The following is a 19,382-nucleotide window of genomic DNA, read 5'->3' as shown; positions in this document are numbered from 1 at the left end:
ATATTCTACAACATGTGAATTTTGCATTAGTTAAAAAAAAGTCTGCAGTGAATCATGCTGCTTTCTATCTAGCCATGAATGCTGCCACTTTGAAATATATGTGTAACATTTGATGCCCTCCTGTTCTTTTACAGTTATTGTGACACCCATGATCTAAATAAATATCAATTGCAAACATGCAGATAATGACATGGAAAATGTACAAAAATTATTTTTATTTTCCAGGAGAAGGTTAAGAGCAAAACTTTATTGGTACTGTAAAAAAAAAGTCATCAGCTAACAATAGCAAATCAACCATCTTTTACATTGTTTTTGATACTACTGGTTATACTGCTCATGTAAAAAGCTGTGAAAAGTTTCCTTCAAAAAGTAACAAAAAAAAAATATTTGAATGAATCAATTAGTTTGTCATAAAAGAAACCTTAATGTAACCGTGTTATGGGAAGCCTTAATGCTAATTCCAGCTCCTGAAGAACAATGATGTAAAATGCAGCAGGTTTTTACACTTACATGTAATCTGACGTTTAGTCATTAAAGCATGCTAAAGACAATGATAATGATACAACTCAAAATAGGAGGAATGTGTAAATGACGACAAGGACATGAAGCTAAGTGTCACGTCTGTGTCGTTCTGTTCAAGGAGATTACAACATAACATCGTAACTAATTCAACTGAAGCACAGAAACTTTTGAGTACAGTGAGTGAGTTGGCATGTTACAAAAACCGCGGAAACGTCCATGTTTCAAAATAATACAAATCATACCTGACATACGCAAAATGAAACAAAAATCCCAGGAGGCTTTGGGACACAAGTGTGGCAAACTTCTTCTCTAGAGCCTTTAACAGGTCAGAGGGAAGAACTGGTGAAGTTTCCGAAAGAAAACGTAAAACGTATTTAACAGAAGAATATTCAATCTAGACATAATCAACCAGATGATTAGACCTTATGTCATGGTTGTTATTAATTTCCAATACGTAAACAGAAATGCCTCCCAAAAAAGCCTTAAATTTGTTGCAATTACATCCAGGCGATCTAAATAACCATTTTTTCTGAATTCCTGTAGAGCTGAGCTGTGCTGTGCTACTACTGCTAGCTTCATACACTGTCCACAAAAACACAAATATTTTGCAAACATGTTTCTTCTTTGTTTGCTCCTCCAATCCATGTACAAAGAATTTTTTGGAATTAAAACAGAACATATTTTTAAAAGCAGAGATTTTATTTTTTTAAATGTGGTGTGTGGCATATCTGTATAGACTGGATATCTGGAAAATACTGAATATAATGACACATAGACTCGCTGTCACCTTCAAATATTAGCTTCTCCCAGCTGAGTGGATTCTAAGGAATTTTCTACAACTTTTTTTTGCTTCATTCCGACTCTCTTAATATTAAATCTCTAATGTAAACTAGAGAAACTCTTGCGGGGGAAATATCGTGTAAAACCATGATAGCCAAATTTTAAAATTTTTGAGATTGTGTGAATACTAACTTTGTCGGCCTATACTGTGGTGGCAGGGGTATAACATCAGCCATGCTTAAAAAAAAAATCAATCAATTTAGCTGGGGCCTAATTTTATATATTTTTTTTTGTCATTGCTAAAATCAACTGTTTTATTTAAGTAATTAAAAAAACTAACTAATAAAAAAAACCTGATATTAATTTTGCTGCTGCCTAGAATATCAGTGCAATATGTACTGATAAACAGTAATGTTTCTGTTAAGTTGCTATATCCCTTGATTAAGACAAGCTGGCGCTGCAGCACTGGCAGCTCCCCACTTTTTGCGCTAATGCCCTAAAAATAATACAGTTTTATTAATTTATTTTTTTTGTCATTTTGAACTTTCTCAGATATAAATGACATTAATTCCTATTGAACCTGTTAGTTTAAGCAACCTGTTTTACAGTGTAACTAAAGTGCCATGCAACGCTGACATGCCCAATATGAGTTTCTTAACAGATAGCTAATGTATTTTTTAAATTCGCACAGTGTCAATGTCAGTGATTGGACACCTTGTCAATTGTTTCGATACTCTCCAGCATTTCTGTCGGGGAGTAAAATAAATTAGATGCTCTTTGAACTGCCCTGCAGTTGCAATGTGACCGGTGGTGAATGACAAAACTGAAAACGTAAAATACACAGAACTTCATTAAAATACAATATCAAAAATGTTTTACAAAAAAAAGAAAAACTGAAAAAGGCAAAAAGATAAAAAAAAGTGACCTGATTCTGATTTCTGGATGCTTGATTGCATTAGTTTCAGTCTCCAGATGCTAACAAAACAAACACATACTCTAGATGCTCAACAGACGATGTGCTCAGATATCAAAACAAAATGATAAAAAAAAAAAGGAACAAACATACAAAATGATATATTTCCTCTCACCTTCCTCCAAAATTCAAACCTAAAACATTTCAATCAACATAACATTTAAAACACACCTGAAATACATAACAAAAAACACACATCCTCCCATTAGCTAAAACTGGACCACAAATCTTAATCACACACTGTAATATTTATGCCAATAAATCGCTGGAATTTGCTGCTTTAAGGTGTCTCTGAGCAGCATTTAATGTGGAAAAGTGCCACACCGAAACCTTCTGTTTGCCAATCCACGTACATCTCATTTAAAACGTTACTTCTTGCCTTTACATCAACAGCCTAACTGGTTCTGGGTCAGCTCGCTCCTTTCACAAATTCGTACCGCTACGTTGTACCTAATGGATACATTTTTTGGATTCCAAAAAATGGATTCCATTTTTTTTTTGTCAGTTCCTGTTTCTATTTGGTATTAATCATCAACAACCTTTTTCATACCGATATATTTAAGCCATAGTGTATTTGACCCTTTGCACGTGACGTCACACTCTTCAGAAACTGACCCACTCCACCATGACGGACGTCAACACAACCTATGCATAATTTAACTACCGGTGGTTGGTAGCCTAATATCGCATTTATTTTGTTGATTTCATGGGATGCTGCACAAACAGACAAGGACGCAAACCAAACTTGTCATGTTATTGTAAACCTTTTGTTGAGGAAAGAAGGAAAGGTACAATGTGAAAAAATAAGCAATAATCTACTTGATAAATATGAATAGTAAGATGCGATCAAATATTGCATTGTGGAGATGCTATGCGTCTAATCATCCATAACTATGGAGAAAATGCCCCACCATCATGTAGCCTCAATATACGAAAAAAAACTAATAAGCTTATAGACTTTTGTATGTTTTTAAGTTGGTGTCGGTATAAGGGGAAACAACGTTTATGATATAGTGGTACAAATCATATGGTGTGAGTTCAGGCAAATTTATTGTAAACCTTTTTACGATAAAAAAGGATTGTCGCAAAAACCTTTTTTTCTGATTAAAAAAAAAAAGGTCTTTACCTTTACCTTTCAAGGCTGAAGTTGAATGTTTGACTTCAATAAATATTTCAGGACATTGCTTTTTGTACACCAAAAATGCAAATATTAATGGGAAAAAAGTCAACCAAAACTACTTCTTGGTTTTAAATTAGTAACGGTCATAATAAACTAATATTGAAGTTCTTAAATGCAGCCACACATTGATACACATTCTCTAAACTGAATTAATCAGATTATATTGCACAATAGTTGCATGTTAAATGAAAAAAGATTTGACATTAGTTTAATAAAAATGTGTCATATAAAAATATATAGCCATAAATAATTAGATGTTTAAAAACTCACTGTTCCTAAAACATATCCTGGACATGTACCTAGTACATACAGGAACACAAATAGCCTCACATGGGGAATTCCCAAAACTACCAGAGCCAATAGATGCCGTGGGATTTCCGAAAATCACGTAGCCAACAGGGCTGACGCAAGGACAACAGCGTGCAGGAACAAAGTGGAAATATTTTTGCTAACACGAATTCTGGTTATAAAACATCAAAGGTAAGACTGAATTTATGTTTTTGGCATGACGAAATAAGCCTTGTTTTTCCTCTTCATTGGCTGCTGGTTCTGTGAGTTTTGCACGTAGTTCCACGACTCTCATATCGTTCTAAAGAGGAAAGTTTGTGTCTTAATTTAAAGCTTGTGTGGCTAAGACAATGTTTTAGCGTTGGTGTGTGTTTTTTACGGTTATGCAGGTTTCACATACGTTTTATTATAGACCGAAGCCAACACTGGGTGGGGGGAGCTCGAGGCCAAGACCAGTCTCGAGCCCCCCATTCCTGCTAACTAGTTCCAACTTTTGTCAATACCACTATCTATGAACCCCGACTAGGTAAGCTACGTCCACAGACAAATTAGCTTGAATTAAACGAGTGCAAGCTGTGGCTATACCGGCAAAAACAACTTGGGCAAACAATGGCAGTCTTCTCTGTTTAATACTCCCGTCCACCACTACTACGTCCATCATGGCGCCTCAACTAATCAAGTGACGCAGTTGCAAAGGGTCTATACAATAATTTTGTTTTAAAAATACTTAAAAATTGAATTTTGGCTTAGTAAACCATGAGTTTTATGCCGTACAAAACTTACTGGGACAGACCCAAAAAGATGGGCACTAGATCATCAAAACTGCAAAGATACGAAATGGAGAAGGTGGTAAAAATAACCAGAAACCACAAAACTCAGTAGTTGATAAAGACAGACAATTTTAAAATATCTTTCAATACACGTCAATAGACATCCCTTTCTTCTTTGCTTTGCTGTCCAGCAACAATCCTTCAAGATCTCAGAAATGGCATTTGATCTGTGTGAGATAGAATGTCACAGTTCAAAGAAATGTTTTTGCCCATCGATTTATGCAGCATTTGCTTTGGCATTAGTTACAGAAAGCATTCAACTCAAGCACATTCTTAATCTGTACTTGACCATGTAAAGGCACAAGAGCATATAGTTGTGAGCTTGCATCTTAGCTCGAGACTCTATCCCAGACGACAGAAAGAAGACACATGTCTCAGGTTCAGCATGCAGCTGATCTTTGCTAGAAGGCAGGAGGATACTTGGGAGCAGGACCACCTCCTTTAAGATTAAACACATGCTCAGACAGGTAGTAATATCAATGTGATATCAAAGTGGACAGGGCGGGAGGGCGGAGGAGGCTTCTCTGCATGATTTAGGGTTGAAGGGAGGGTGGAGGACGGGCTGGTGGAGGACAGGGCGGCCCTGGAGGCGTGCGGGACGGCGGGGGCCCTGGAGGCACCTGGCCTGACGGTGGCGATCTGGTGGGTGGGCTGGAAGAGGTAGGAGACGAGGAGGCGGAGCGGGTAATGGGACGGTAGTCCGGTGGAGGCGGCGATGGTGCATGAATTGGAGTACGGGGTGGGGCCTTGGTTGCTGCCGAATCGTCTTTTACTCTTGTAAAGTTGATGCATCGACCCTGCACAGAAAGAAGTAAATATGAATGTTTAGGCAAACCAAACGGTAAGCGCAGAACACTTGGGTTGCACTCACACCAGTCCTGTTTAGTCCGCTTTAATCAAACTCTACTTAGGTTGCCTAAAAAGACTGGTTCATTTGGGAAGGTGTGAATGTGCAATCGAACTCTGATGGAGATCAAAAAAGTGAACTCTGGTCCAACTAAAACTGTAGGGTTTCATTAAATTGAACTCTGGTGTGGTTCTAATGTACAGTGGATGCAAGCAGACCGGAGACAGCTCCACAAATAGGAAGTGGATTATGACGTAGTGCATTGTGGGTAGCCAAAACAAATTTGAGAGCCTAGAGCTTGTTTTTATTGCTTTGTGAAAATGAAGTAATGCATACCCACTGCTACTTGTGGGGACTGAAGCCTGGTCCTCATGAGGAGAAGTGCTCTAGGGTTGGAGTCTAGGTTCAGGACTAAGGTGTAAATTGAGTTAGGGTTAGGTTTAGGCATGCATTGGTACTGGTTGAGTTTTGGGTGAGGGTCAAGGCCATAAGCAATAGAAATAAATAAAAATGAATGGAGATTAAAGTTCTTGTGTTAACTCTTGAGGACTCTTTCCTGTTGTTAACCGGTTCTTAGTCCTCATACACTGGAATATCATCTTTCACACACTACAGGTTAGTTGAGTACAGTAGTCCCCAAACTGTTGTCCTACATGTTTTATATGTGCCCCTACACCTGTTCCAAATGATTTCATTAGCTCCTAAGGATGACTCCAATTGCTTCATTAATTTAAGCCAGGTGTGCAACAGCAGGGAAACACCTGGGCCCCGAGGACCAGCATTTGAGACCTCTGGTTTAGTGTCATGTTAAGTTTAAGCTAACTAGCAGAGAAAGTCTCAATGGGGATAGAAAAACAGACTCCAGAAAAGATCAACATTGTTTTTTAAAAGGAGAAAACTTTTAAACAAAAAGTTTTCATATTGCTTAAAAAAAGGACTTTTAATGCCTGCATAGGAACATACGTCCATAGGAAAACCTATTAACTTGAGCATGTTCACAGAGGCTTCTTTTAGTACTGAAACTCTACCGTCTGTCCAGATTTGTGTGGTTGGTAGTCAAGAGTGGATAGGAGAAATGTTAATCTGTTAATAAGCAGTGTGAATGACTGAAACCACTGGAACACGGGTTTCCATAGTGGAAAATGATAGAGCAGTCACTCATAAAAATGCAAAATACTTAAGAATTTTTTTCCCCTGTCTTGGCAAAGGCAACAACACATGCTGTACTTATCTGGACTAAAATACCCTGATAACATAAACTGCTTTGTGAAAATATTCCAATTTTCCTAAACACTTCTTTGTTCTCTAAAGCTGTGCTGGACATCCACGGTCGTAAAGTTTCCTGGCATTAAATTTACGTCCGTGTGTGTGAGGCATGGTCAGTCGGTTTGTGGAGACAGGCCTGGGCGTCCTCTGGCTTTGACATTAGCTTTTACCCTGTAACCAGCAAACTGCCGGTCCAGAAAAGGGATATAATACGAGCTCAGTATTATTCTGTCCCTCTGATGTAAGTTTGGTGACACACGCGCACACACACACACACACGCACACACACACGCACACACACGCACACACACACTCCTACAATGACTGACTTTGTTCTCATATTTAGACTAGATGATCCTCAACATTCATGAGCACAAAGATTTAGCTAGCTGTCATCACATTTAATGTAAGATCTTTTGTCTGTCAGTACATCAGGGTGGCTTGGGACATACGGACACTTCTGCTCATTATTAGCTCCTATAGAGGAGAAATGGGATTTTGTTTTGGCATGAAACAATGTGACAGCTCGATGAGCTCAGCAGTTTCTCCCTGGCAGTTTCTGACAACAGACTGCACTCAACAGAACTGCATCCTGGATCATATTGAGCTGTTTATTGGCAATCGACAAATGAAAGAAAAACTAAGAGTTGAAACCGAACTGACATTTCTCTTTGTTTGTACTATGACTCAGTAACTCTGTTGGGAAACCCCCCCCAATAAAGTTAGTCCTGATGAATGTAGCATTCAAACTACCCCTCAGTTCAGATCGAGCCACAGTAGGTCATCATTGTACAAGGATAGACTATTGTTAAAAGTTCTGCAAGTAACAAAACCAAATTCTCTGCATTTTAGCTAGCAAAGTTACACCAGCTTCACAAAAGCAGAGAAAACTCCATGTCCAGGAATTATCTAACACTTCTGATATTTATCCCCTCCTACACATGATAATGCTAAGTTGAATAAAAGAACAACACCTAATTTTAGGGCGAAGGTGAAGACTATTGCACACCCAGCTAGATACATCCTTGTTACTGGAGTCTATAGCCATTCCAAAGCTAGCTACTGATTTGATTAGCTAGAACTGGCAACCATTGGCAAATGAGAGAGAGGCTTCTCACTTGCGTTGACACTGGAGAGGCTAGTGACTAGCATATGGTGACACAATGGTTTGCCTACTTCTTTGGCTGTCCATTAGCATAGATAGTCTGACAACAAGCATACCTACGCTGGTCATCTATCCTATTAGACATATATATTTTTAAAGAACATTTAATCACATATATGACACATTATCTATATTATGACTTATAATATCTGTAGGTGACATACATTTGACTGCATCAGTGTGTTATTTTGTTAGAATTGACTTTAATCCAGCTCGACATCAGTTATTGTTCATCTGATCTGTAGCTAGCTTCGAAATATATAGCCTCCTGGAACTAGGACATAGCCAATGCTAGGTGTGTAAATTTCTGCATTTTGGCCCTGGTACCAAACCATAGAAACATCGGTGTACAAATAAAGATGTTTTTTAAATTGAAAAACAAAAAAAAGAGAGGCTATTGTTCGATCTCCTTATGAATAGCAGAAACCAGAACATTAAAACGGAAGTATTTACTCACTGAGCCATGAATTTTGCTGTCACTTAAATTATTCCATACAAATTGTGACTTAAAAAATATTGTACCCCACTGTGCAAGCTGCTAAAAAAGAGTGAACCTGAAATATGTTCAATAAGTGGAAAAATTCTCCTTTGGGACTAGTGGAGCTGAAAAATTATGAAGGATTATTTGAATAAACAGAACAACAGTGTACTGGATGTTTGTGAGGTATTTCTAAGCTCCCCCCAAGGGGAGCTTTGTTCTCTGAGTGTAAAGCCTTTTCTTTCTCCACATTCATTGCTAGCTATTTTGTGGTGCTATTTGATAGATGCTCTGGGCATTAAAACAGAACCATGTGGTTCATCTGGTAAAGAGCAAAAAAGAGTAAAAAAAAAAAGTGCAGAAGAAGCCTGTCCAACTACAAGGATGTGAGCTGTGGTTGTGCTTTTCATCTAATTTATAGTGTCTAATGCAAAGCAGGTGTGAGAGAGGAATTGGTTCAACAGCATGCACCGAGCCAGCTGAGGTGTTAGCTAGCTCAGAGGAGTTTAAGGGGGGCACAATGACTGGTCATTACATACGACTGAAACGTTTTTTTAAAGCACTGGTTATCTCAGGGGGACCGTTTATGCTGTTGTTGTTTCACTCTAAAGAGGGTAATTGCATGGCTTAGGGATGCCAATATAAATGTCCAGGAATCCATATGCACAAGGGGTCCAAACGTTTGCAAGAAAGCATTTGCTAATCCTTTCGGTTTGGATTACTACAGGGATGAGGCAAACGGTTCTAAAGCTTGCAGAGAGTAAAAACATTTGATATAATCAAGTCATCTACATGTCTACAGAATTTTTTTTTTTTTAATGCTGTTTATGTTTCCATAGATTATAGTTGCTAAAGAACTAGCATGTAAAATACCAACCCTTCACATGGTCGCAAAACCAGTGTCTCTTTCCTACCAGAATGTCCCTGATTTAAATACATCTCAAGTAGGGTTATTATTAATGAAAATAAACTTTATTTAGATCGAGACAATGTACAGCTCAAGCATAAACATTTGATGACACCATAAGCTTATTTGCATGAAGTCCCTTGACAAGTCTAATCACAATACACAAACACGAACACACACACATGGAGTCAAAGTTAATGTTTATATATCTGAGCGGTTTTCAACCATTTTTCAACCATTCCAAGTTAGAGTTCAAGAAAGTATTGAATAGTGAAATGTAAAATTTTTTTTACATTAGCTTTGGAAAACAATAATTTTACATAACCTTCCATCTGGACTTAAAAGAAAGATGCCGACATCTTTTAATTGTGAGTAACTTACATGATCGCCAGGCTGGGGTCTCATCAGGGAAACCTGGTCATAACCGCGGCGAAACAGAGCCCAGATGGCGTCCAGTTTACCCTGAGCAGCAGAGAATGGAGGGTTTTATGGTTACGTCATTGGAGTTATTTCTGACTTTATGTGGAGAGTCTATCACTTAATTTGTTTTAAGACAAACTGATGTACTAAGAAATAATCCATGAGTCACTGAAGTGACTCTGTTTTGTGTTGTCCTGTGCAGGAATGTGTTTTGTAACAGATGAACCAAACCAGCAACCAAAAATTGCTGTAATTAATATTATTTAGGCACAAATGCAACATTTTGAGTAAGGTCATAAAAGCTGCATAGACTGCAGAATAGGATCGTTCAAATTCATGTGGATCCAGCCAGTTTAAAAGACTAATTTTACCAAGTTTGGCGAGTGTAAAAAAGAAAAAAAAATATTTCGGACAGAAAGGTAGACCACTTTTTTTTTTCTCTTAAGCTGTTGAAGAGGAATATTTTTCATCCATACTCTACATGGCATTTCTAAATTTTAAGAATAGTCTGCCTTTCTAGGCGGTGTGTCCTTACAGTACATGCACTGTAATCAGCATGTGTAGAGAAGGGGGAGTGTGTATTTTTGTGTATGCTTATATGAAAAAGGTACAGTGCTGCATACTGTCTGAAAGGCTTCATTCATAAAGTCAGCAGAGAAATACAAGACTGAAACTGCTTCTGGTATTTTTTATGTTTTACCATCAGCTCAGAGATGGTTAGAAAGGAGTGTCTGCTTCCATTAATGTGAAATTTTCAACATTCAGTGGTTAAGAACTGAAAAACAAAAGGTGGTTTTAGCTTCCCGAAGAAGAGTCAATCTGCTAAAGTGGAAATGGAATCACATTTGACCAAACAAGTTCTGACGAAACAAATGTCTACCTCACATGACTGATCAGATGTTTTTTTCTTGATCATTCTCTATGTCTTTGTACAGCTTGTATCATCACTAATGCTGGTTGACATGACAGAAAAAATACAACTTGTCTGATAGCTACACATTCTTGAAAACCTTTCTCCATTTTTCTGTGGTCCATGCTAGTTAATAACTCTACTTTCTGTTACAGCGTCAATGGCTGACGAAATTACAGTTTATATAGCCTGTTTAATTTGCAACAAACCAAATCACTTTTTTTTTCTTGTAGCTTTTTGAAAGTTAACTCAAAATTTGCATGGCAGTTGGACTGAATCACAGCTAGCGTGTTCTCAATGGTCCTGTGTGAGTTTGCGGCAGTGTGTACCTGGATGGGTGTGTACCACTTGCGGTTTTGAGGCGGCTTCTTGTTGTGAGCTTTCTTGGGTTTGGGCTCGTAAGGTTCGTATTCCTGCTCCGGCATCTTCACCACCGCGTTCTTTGGCTTCTCCAGCTTAGCCCCTTCCTCGGTGGAGCCTTTACCGCCCCATCGTACCTGCAGGCAACGCAGGAACGGTTAGTGACCTGTTTTTGGTTTTTATCAGAGGCGACTGGTTGAACTGCGTCAACGTGATCTAATCACCTCCATCCTCTTGATTCCACCGATTCCCCTTCCTCCGTAATATGAGGCGTCCACAGTAGGCCACTTCTTCTTTGGCAGGCCATCGTCGTCATCTGACTCCTGAAAACACAGAAATGAGACTTCTTTCGTTTTGCAACATTCCTAGTTAAAATTCTGAATGTGTTGGTGTGTGTGTAGCTGTTTGGACTCACAGGCTCAGGAGGAGGAGGTGGTGGAGGCTCCTTGATCACCTGCGTTCAAGAAAGGATCTTCACAACAATGCACACCATTTCTGCTTCTATCCGACTAATTGATGAATAAAACGTTTATGAAAAAATGTTTTTGTACATATTTGCTGAAACTGTCACTATGTAAAAGTATGATAGGAGACGGATAATCTGAGAAAAAAAAATCAAGCTGCTCTGCCTTTTCCCAATGCTTACTAGAACAATCAATCAGAGCCAGGAGGCGGGACATACCGTTGTCAATCAACCTCACGTCCCCTGCCACGCTTTTTTGATAGCATAGTATGTCATGAATGCTAAGCAAGTTATGTGGTGATAAACAGTTTTCCTGTAACGTTAAGTTGTTCTGCTGCCATTGGCATATTTAGCCAAGTGTTCACCAGATTGATTAACAGCGCCAAGCCCCTCCTCCTGGCTGTGATTGGTTGTTTTTGGTCGGGAGCAGTGCATTTCTTTAGATGCCATTAGCAGGTGGAGCTTGATCTTTTCACAGATTAACTGCCTCACAAATACTGTCACAACATGGTGACCGTTAACAAATATGCAGCTTTAAGGATTCATCATGTCCACTGAACTTGTGGTTGAAGAGCGTATCAGTCCTGCTCTATACAATAAAAAGATATTTGAGTTTCTTACCACGGTGCAGCACAGAGGCCAGAACCACCACATGAAGAGGAGGGCCAGCAGGAGGAACAAAACCAGCAGCGTTATCAGCAGGATGGTGCCATCAAACTTTACAACGCACACACAAAGCAGGAACAGCTTTACTACCGGTGAACAGCTTAAGGAGAAATGTGTTAGCAGCAAATGAAAGAAGGAAGATGGGAAGGAAGGATGAAATGCAGGAGGAATAAAAGGACAGGAACACGAAAGGAAGTTATGTGGTGATAAACACTTCCAAGGAGAGCGTGTAGTCTTGAACACTTTCAACCTATCAAACAATAAAGTTCAGGAAAAAGACAGCAGTGGCGTGGGAACAGCAGGGCGGCAGGATATGAATTTAAATCCACACACAGTGGATTATAAGTTCATCTTTAATTATCTCTCCTTCAGTTATCCCTCGCTAAGGCCTTGTTGAATTTTCAGTGACCCCAACATATTAATCATGTTTTTGCATAAAGTCTGTTTCTGCTATTTTTAATCCGCAGATTTCTGACCTCAGTTATCTGCAATGTAAATTTTAATATACATGGATTATAATCTAATCATTCTAACTATGGGAATACTTTATTCTATTTATGTACAGTACTGTAAAAAAAACATTTATTTACAGATTTAAAAAGAATCAGTACAACTTAGGAAAGAATAAAACAAAAATTAAGAAACTAAAGTAGGAAGTACCAAGGAAGGACGGGGCAAAATAGACTGAAAGTATGAAGATAAGGAAAACAATGTCAATGGAGAGATAAAGGAAGTGATTGGGAAGGTAAATCAGTAAATATATAAGTTAAGAGGAAGCCCGTAGGTTAGTAAACAGGTTAGGAAGCAATTAAAAACCTAAGTACAAATTGAATTAAATAGGTGAAGGAAGGTTGAGGGAATCAGAATGATTTGACTGTAACCTTTGTTGAGAGATAGAAAACAAGCTGGCCAATGAAGACTAGAACATAGTTCACTTCCAAAAGAACTAGCAACGATGCTACCAAGATCAGCAACAGTGGATTTAAAGTCCCAAAGCTATGACATGAGGAGGAACAGAGGAGAGCACTTTCAGTCTCGTCACCGTAGCAATCATGTTCTTTGTCTCGCTAACTGTGGTCGATCTAAATCATTTAGGTCTCCTAATATATCCATTTGTTAACATTTCTCTCCTTTCCTCTCGACCCGTCAGCCAAACATGGTTTTCATTACAGACCGCAGATGAGGATCACATGTGGTTAGACTTTCCCCTATCTATCATAGGAGGGGGGGATGTTGAGGATTTATCTGAACTCTGCAGTTGGGCCGACTGAAGACAGCTCATCACAGGAACCAAATAAATATTTCTCAGAACCTAATCCCCTCCCCTCTATCAACAAGCAGTGAGTCCCTACAAGGACTAAATTGTCTGGTTAGAAAACTTGATAGTGTCATTTATTAGGCGACAGTAAATGGGACCATATCTGGATGTGTGCATATTTTTGTCATGCAGTATGGTATTACACATATTGGGCTGGTTGCAAAAAAGTGAAACGATGAAATTTCAGTGGATCCCCATCTATTTGCGGTTCAGTAATCGTAGATGTCTTCATAACTCTGAATTATTAATGGAAAATTTGCCTAATTGCACATTTTTTCATAGAGCATTTTGTCATCTTAAAATAATGGCCTATGTAATTTATTTCAAAAAGTGAATGACAAAAAAATCACCTCCTCATTTTTGCCAAAAGATGACTTGGACAAAACAAAAACAAAAAACAACAATAAACAATTTTGGGGAAAAAATTACCTTTTCCCACTATTATTTTAGTAAGGTGACAATTTCTAAAATATCTGAAAGATACCTGGGAAGCTTAAATACCTAGTTGCAATGCTAGTTGACATGCTAATGGCTGGCATTTTCAAAAGCAGCCAATTCAGGAGTGCTATTTATTTTTCTTGCCATTGATTGGCTGTACCCCCAAGAGCAGAGATACTGTTGTACTACCATGTTAGTCGTTGCTAAGGCCAACCTACCAATGCTAACATCAACCCATGCAGTGCTAATGGACAGTAGAGGAAGCTTAGGAAATCCAGTGGGTGTCCAGCCTAGACATGCTAGTCATGAACTTCTCCAAAGGTACCGCAGCCTGTCATTAATCAGATCTGTAGCTAGCTTTGGAATACATATACCCTCCTGCAACAAGGAAGTAGCCACCACTGGGTGTGCTATAGTTTTCATTTTGGCGCTAATACATAGGTTTCCATTGTGCGGACTAATACATTTTAAGGTATATTTGGTGTGTGACTGTTTATAGTAAACAGTTGTAAGTGTTTTTAGATGGGGTGTGAAGTATTCATTGATTTTAGCTATCCGTTGTACCTTTGATGTCTTATGCGTCATAAGCATATTTTAACCTTTCTCTACTCTCTAATTGTAATAGCATGCTAATTTGGGATGTATACATCATAAGCCACATAGTTTGCTCTCATGGTTTCTTGTCCCAGCTTTGTGGATTGGGGCAGGGGGCCTTTAAAGGGAATATTTCTTTTTGGTTAGATGGAATCTTCCATTTCCATATGTCCCACCATATGTTTTTGTTTAGGTAAATTTGCTTTAAATTACTTTAAATGGAATGTCAACCCTTTTCCCACTAGCTGAGTAACAAACATTTGAACAGAAGTAGAGGATTCATCAGTCAGTGTCGTTATGGGACGTTTCCCTTTTACTTTTCAAAGAAAACGCATATTGTGGTCTTGAACTTGCTTCTCTAAGTTTTTTTCTTTCCTTTGCTGGGGAGTCCAGTGGGTCTTTTTGGATGCATCATTGCTAGTAACAACACTAAAATGGGAGGATGGAGAAGACAAATGGGTCATCCCACAGACCAAAATGCCAGACTTCTAGGAAAGGAAGGGAGGGGCATCATGTCCTGCCTCACACAAGTATCCATACTGAACATTTTTACACATAACAACCACAAACTGCCATGTAGTTTATTATAATTTTATGTAGCATGAGGTACATGTTTTTTTAAAAATCTTTCATAGAAACACTAAAGCCCCCAAATAGAATCCAGTCAATATATATGATCCAGTTGTGTCTGTGAATAAATATAGCTGTTCTCCAGATGTTTCTTGGAGAATATTTAAGAAAGAGATGCAAGAAGATGCCATTAAAACTCCAGACAGCAAACAAGTGGAAGACGATGCTCTAGACAGAGGAGAGTGAAAGTTTTGGCCTACATGTACAAAGGCCTGAAACCTATCACTAGAGACTGTAGACAGGGGTAAACGTTTCCCTTCCAGCTGGACAACTGTTGTTATGAATATGTTAGTACCAGTTCTGGTTGGACTTGGGCTGCTTTTAGTGGTATTCTGCAAAAATGTTGCCATTATTTTCAAGTTAAGTCTAAATAAATTAACCTTAACGTAGAAGTAAAATGTACTGACTCAAGAGGGCAAAACATCAATGCCTGCCACATTTTTTCAGATTTTCTTTCAACTTCACAATTATTACTTTGTCTTGGTCTATCACAAAAAAATCCCAATAAGCACACATTTTGTGTTTGTAAAGTGGCAAAAACAAAAAAAAAACCCCACATATATCTGGAAGACATGCTAAAAAAAAAGTGCCCGTAAATTTCCGATTGCATTAAAAAAAAAGTAAAATAATTACTTACACACTCTGTGGTGGTGATGTGGACATTGCTGCCGATGAAGGACAGACCGTCATTCATGCTCACTTGGAGATAAATCACCCTGAAATATGCACAGAAATGAGCAAAACCATCAATAATGTGTGAATATCACAATATCGTCCTCAGAAAGCGTAACTCATTCAGTCTCTTTCACCAGAATGATGTCATTCAAAGTTGAATGACATCTTCTGCTGTGAAGTTGGCTTCACAGCAGAATCACGTCACCAAACGCTCTGCTAGCTATGAGGGGAGATTGTAACTGTAACCAAAAGGTTCCAACCACAAAACACAGGGGATAAAGAGCCGGAGGAGACAGACGTTTAACCCGACAGTAAATTACAATGACTAATCCTGCTCACTCCAGAATTTTCTTTTCAGTCTCCAGAATGTGTTGTTTTTGTCTCAATGTAGCTGCTGAAATCTCTAATCTCCCTTGAGGTCATATTGTTAAAAGTTGTCCAACAAATGACTAGCCTGACTTGTACTTACAGGCACCATTTCACTCGTAATTGAGCTGGCTTTTTACTGAACGAACCAGATACAGAAGTTTTCCACTTTGTTTAAGCAAGAAAGGAGAAAAAACCCCATCAAGGTGATTGTAACTGGGTGAGCCAGCACAGTAAACACAAAGACATTGTAGTTTTGATAAACTACAATGGAAAAATCCGCCAGTTGAGGTTCCTTTTTGTTTCTCGGGGAATTACATCACCCAAACTCAACTTTCAATTATCCTTCTGCTTTTTCTTTCCAACAGACTCCTTTATCAAAACAAGCTTCTGTCTGTGCCCCACTTCTGACCTCATCTATATATCCAACATATCTTCCTGGATCATCCCACCCTCCACCTCTACTGCTGGAAAACAATTCGGAGAACTGCCTCATCTCTGGGGCTTTTTGTGGTTTCATTCCTGAAAATGGGGATCAGGGGGTCAGGCAAACAGAAAGAAGCAAAACCTTCAATCTGTCTCGCATATTTGTCTGAGTCCATACAGACAAGATGTCAGATGATCATTAAAAGAAAAATAAATCCAAGATTGTTCAAATGAAAAATTCCAAGAGACGATAGAGCAGCCTGAGAAAACCTTGAAGCCAGAATTAAAGGATGTGGAGGAAAAAAAACAACAAAGTGGTGGGGAGGAAATGTAGAGCATGGTCACAGACAGCTGTTTCACAAGGAAGTGAAATAGACAGCTGTCCGAACAGCAGCTGATGCAGCACTGCTGTTTCATGTACCTCTAATTATTGTGAACAGCTAAACCCAGAACCTTAACCCCAACCCCAACTTCACACCTAAATCCCCCCTAACCCCATACCACCCACCCAACCAAGGCCTGGCAGTTCATAACAACAAGGTATGACTTCTTCTTTTGTTCCAGCAGCACAGTGTCACACTGGAAGTTGAACGTTTAATTTTAGTACATTTATTTAGTATGGAACAAAAAAAAAAAAATCATATTAACATCAGTTGTTAACTATATCACTGGTGTATAATCACTTTATTCCCAACTGGCCTGTATCACCAATACCAATACTGATACCGATGCTTTTTAATTTACGTTTGATATGTCATCAGACTTCTGACATTTATGTGTTTTTGTATTTTTTCCTTTGAAATTTTTTTTTTTGTTAAAACCTAGGACAGAATTTGAACAAAATTTAAGTGTCTACAAAATACTGTAACATCATATTAACATGATTTTAAAAATTGTCATCTGAGAGCAAATCAAAACAAAATCTTTTTTGAGGCAGAGTTGACAAACTGCAAAACAAAAATAAAATAAAATTTGATGAGGAAATCTTGCTAGTATCGATCCGATACTGACATTGACTAAGTATTGATATCATCGATATTTGTGGATTCATCTGCCAACCTCCCATATTTTCATTCTTTGATGCGTTTGTTCCAGAAAAAATATCTGCTGGTCTTTATGCTGATTTTTGAAATTTTTTTATGGTTGTTATTCGAGCTTAAATGCCACTTCTATAACGACAAAGAGTCCCTGAAATGACCCAGATGCGCAGAACAACATGGGACATCACACGCAGCAGTAAACATGGATGCTACAAACGTCAGCGTGTGCGCATCAGTTATGGAGTTGTCGTGCAGTTGGATTCTTTGTCATCTGTTTTTAACTTCTGATCTCGCCAGTCTGTCACACTTTATTACATGGAAGTTGGAAAAAATGCAACATGGCTGTTCAGATTGCGGTTGCTTAGAAAAACATTTAGATATGTATTCAATTTAGGACCAAAGGTCTGGATATGATTAAAACAAAATCTGATTTGTGCTGTTCAAACGGTCATAAATAATTGGACATAGTTTCACATGTGGACAAAAACAAACTTTTCTTTGCAATGTGAAGTTAAGAGTTTGGCTTCACTCCCATGGAATTGGTTAGCATGTAGAGCACGTCTAATGGTTGTTATGGAAACGTGTTTACTCCAAGATACCACTTTTCCAGAACAGTGAGATTTGGAATTTATTTTTTCTAACTTTCCTTTCCATCCTCTCTGTATGCTGGTGACCTGTGGCTAAAAGAAATAGAACTCTATATCCTATAATATTTCTACCACAGGGAAACAGAAAGTCAAGGATTATTTATTAAACTCTAAATAATCTAAACAAATAAGGATTCTTTATTTATTTGTAAGAGATTTTAGGATAATCACATTTTATTGACCTTCCACATTTAATGAATTTAACTTTTTATATGAACTTGTTTCCCTCTGAATAGCAGCACTCAAATGAAAAATTACATTTTTCAAAAATTCTCAATGCGAGTTACTTTACTATTGGTGCCAATAAATGCAAAAGGTAAAATATGTATAAGCTGTAATTTTATGACTGTGCACTTAAAGCAATACCAACATGTCCTCCCGTGATACAAAGTTTTTGACATTAATTGATTGGTTAGTCATACATTTTTAAAATTATTAAGCATTTATATAGATAAACACATGTTAGACATTAAGTGAAACACGTTACTAATTCTGGCTGAAGGTCACCTCTAGTTTGGTTTCTATAAATGTAAAGAGTCAATCCTGAGTTTTTCCTCCAGCTCTCCTGCTGAGAACCTTGCATGCTACCAACATGTGGTCCCACACATGAAAGACCTGGCTAGCTGCTACATGGCTTTGATCAAGCAAACCCAGACAAAGAGACAGCTGAATGAGAATAAAAAGCCTTATGGAGGGCGGGGGATTAAAAAAAAAAAAAGTTAATCTGTAGCTAAGACCATAAAAGAAGACAGTCAACAAGAAAAAGGCCAGACGGACAGAAAAATGAGAGAATGCAAAATCCTCCACACAGGTGGTGAAATGGGCAACGGAATAGCTCAGAATCTTCAATCCCTTCGCTGTCTGATTTACAAATGTTAGCATGAAGATTTTTTTTTTTTCCCCCCCGACTGTTGTGGGAGAATAAATGTACGGAATTTGTAGCAAAAAGGAATGATTTAAGTTTAAAGTATGTGGAGGGAGAGAAACTGGCCATCTCTCCTCCCCCCTGGTTTCCCTCTGTGTTTATAAAGTCTTTAACGCCGTCCACTCAGACTCGTATTCTGTGGCCCTGAGCTCTTTTCTTCCCATAAAGACGTGGGTCAGAGAGGTTTGCGGATAGTTGATGTTGGAACACGGCTGGGGTCTAAATAAGAGCACAGAAATGTGATGTAGGAGCAAATCTGGTCGCTGCG

The 19,382-nt window shown here is 38.3% G+C and overlaps 1 protein-coding gene across 1 annotated transcript in view; it reads right to left on the bottom strand.

Moving 5' to 3' along the window:
• Positions 1-198: 198 nt before the first annotated feature.
• Positions 199-19,382, bottom strand: part of antxr1c (ANTXR cell adhesion molecule 1c) — a 45,938-nt gene continuing 26,754 nt past the window's right edge. The window contains exons 12-18 of the mRNA XM_081600664.1: positions 15,673-15,751; positions 12,011-12,106; positions 11,342-11,380; positions 11,151-11,249; positions 10,896-11,063; positions 9,618-9,698; positions 199-5,370 (exon numbers count right to left, since the gene is read on the bottom strand). Of these exons, the coding sequence (XP_081456790.1) occupies positions 5,107-5,370; positions 9,618-9,698; positions 10,896-11,063; positions 11,151-11,249; positions 11,342-11,380; positions 12,011-12,106; positions 15,673-15,751 (826 nt within the window). The 3' untranslated portion in view covers positions 199-5,106. The remainder of the gene's footprint in view (positions 5,371-9,617; positions 9,699-10,895; positions 11,064-11,150; positions 11,250-11,341; positions 11,381-12,010; positions 12,107-15,672; positions 15,752-19,382) is intronic.

Source organism: Poecilia reticulata, chromosome 19, assembly GCF_904066995.2.
Source record: "Poecilia reticulata chromosome 19, P_reticulata-male-v2, whole genome shotgun sequence".
Classification (NCBI taxonomy): Eukaryota; Metazoa; Chordata; class Actinopteri; order Cyprinodontiformes; family Poeciliidae; genus Poecilia; species Poecilia reticulata.
Note: the sequence above shows the minus strand (reverse complement) of the source record. Positions and strands in the feature narration are given on the sequence as shown.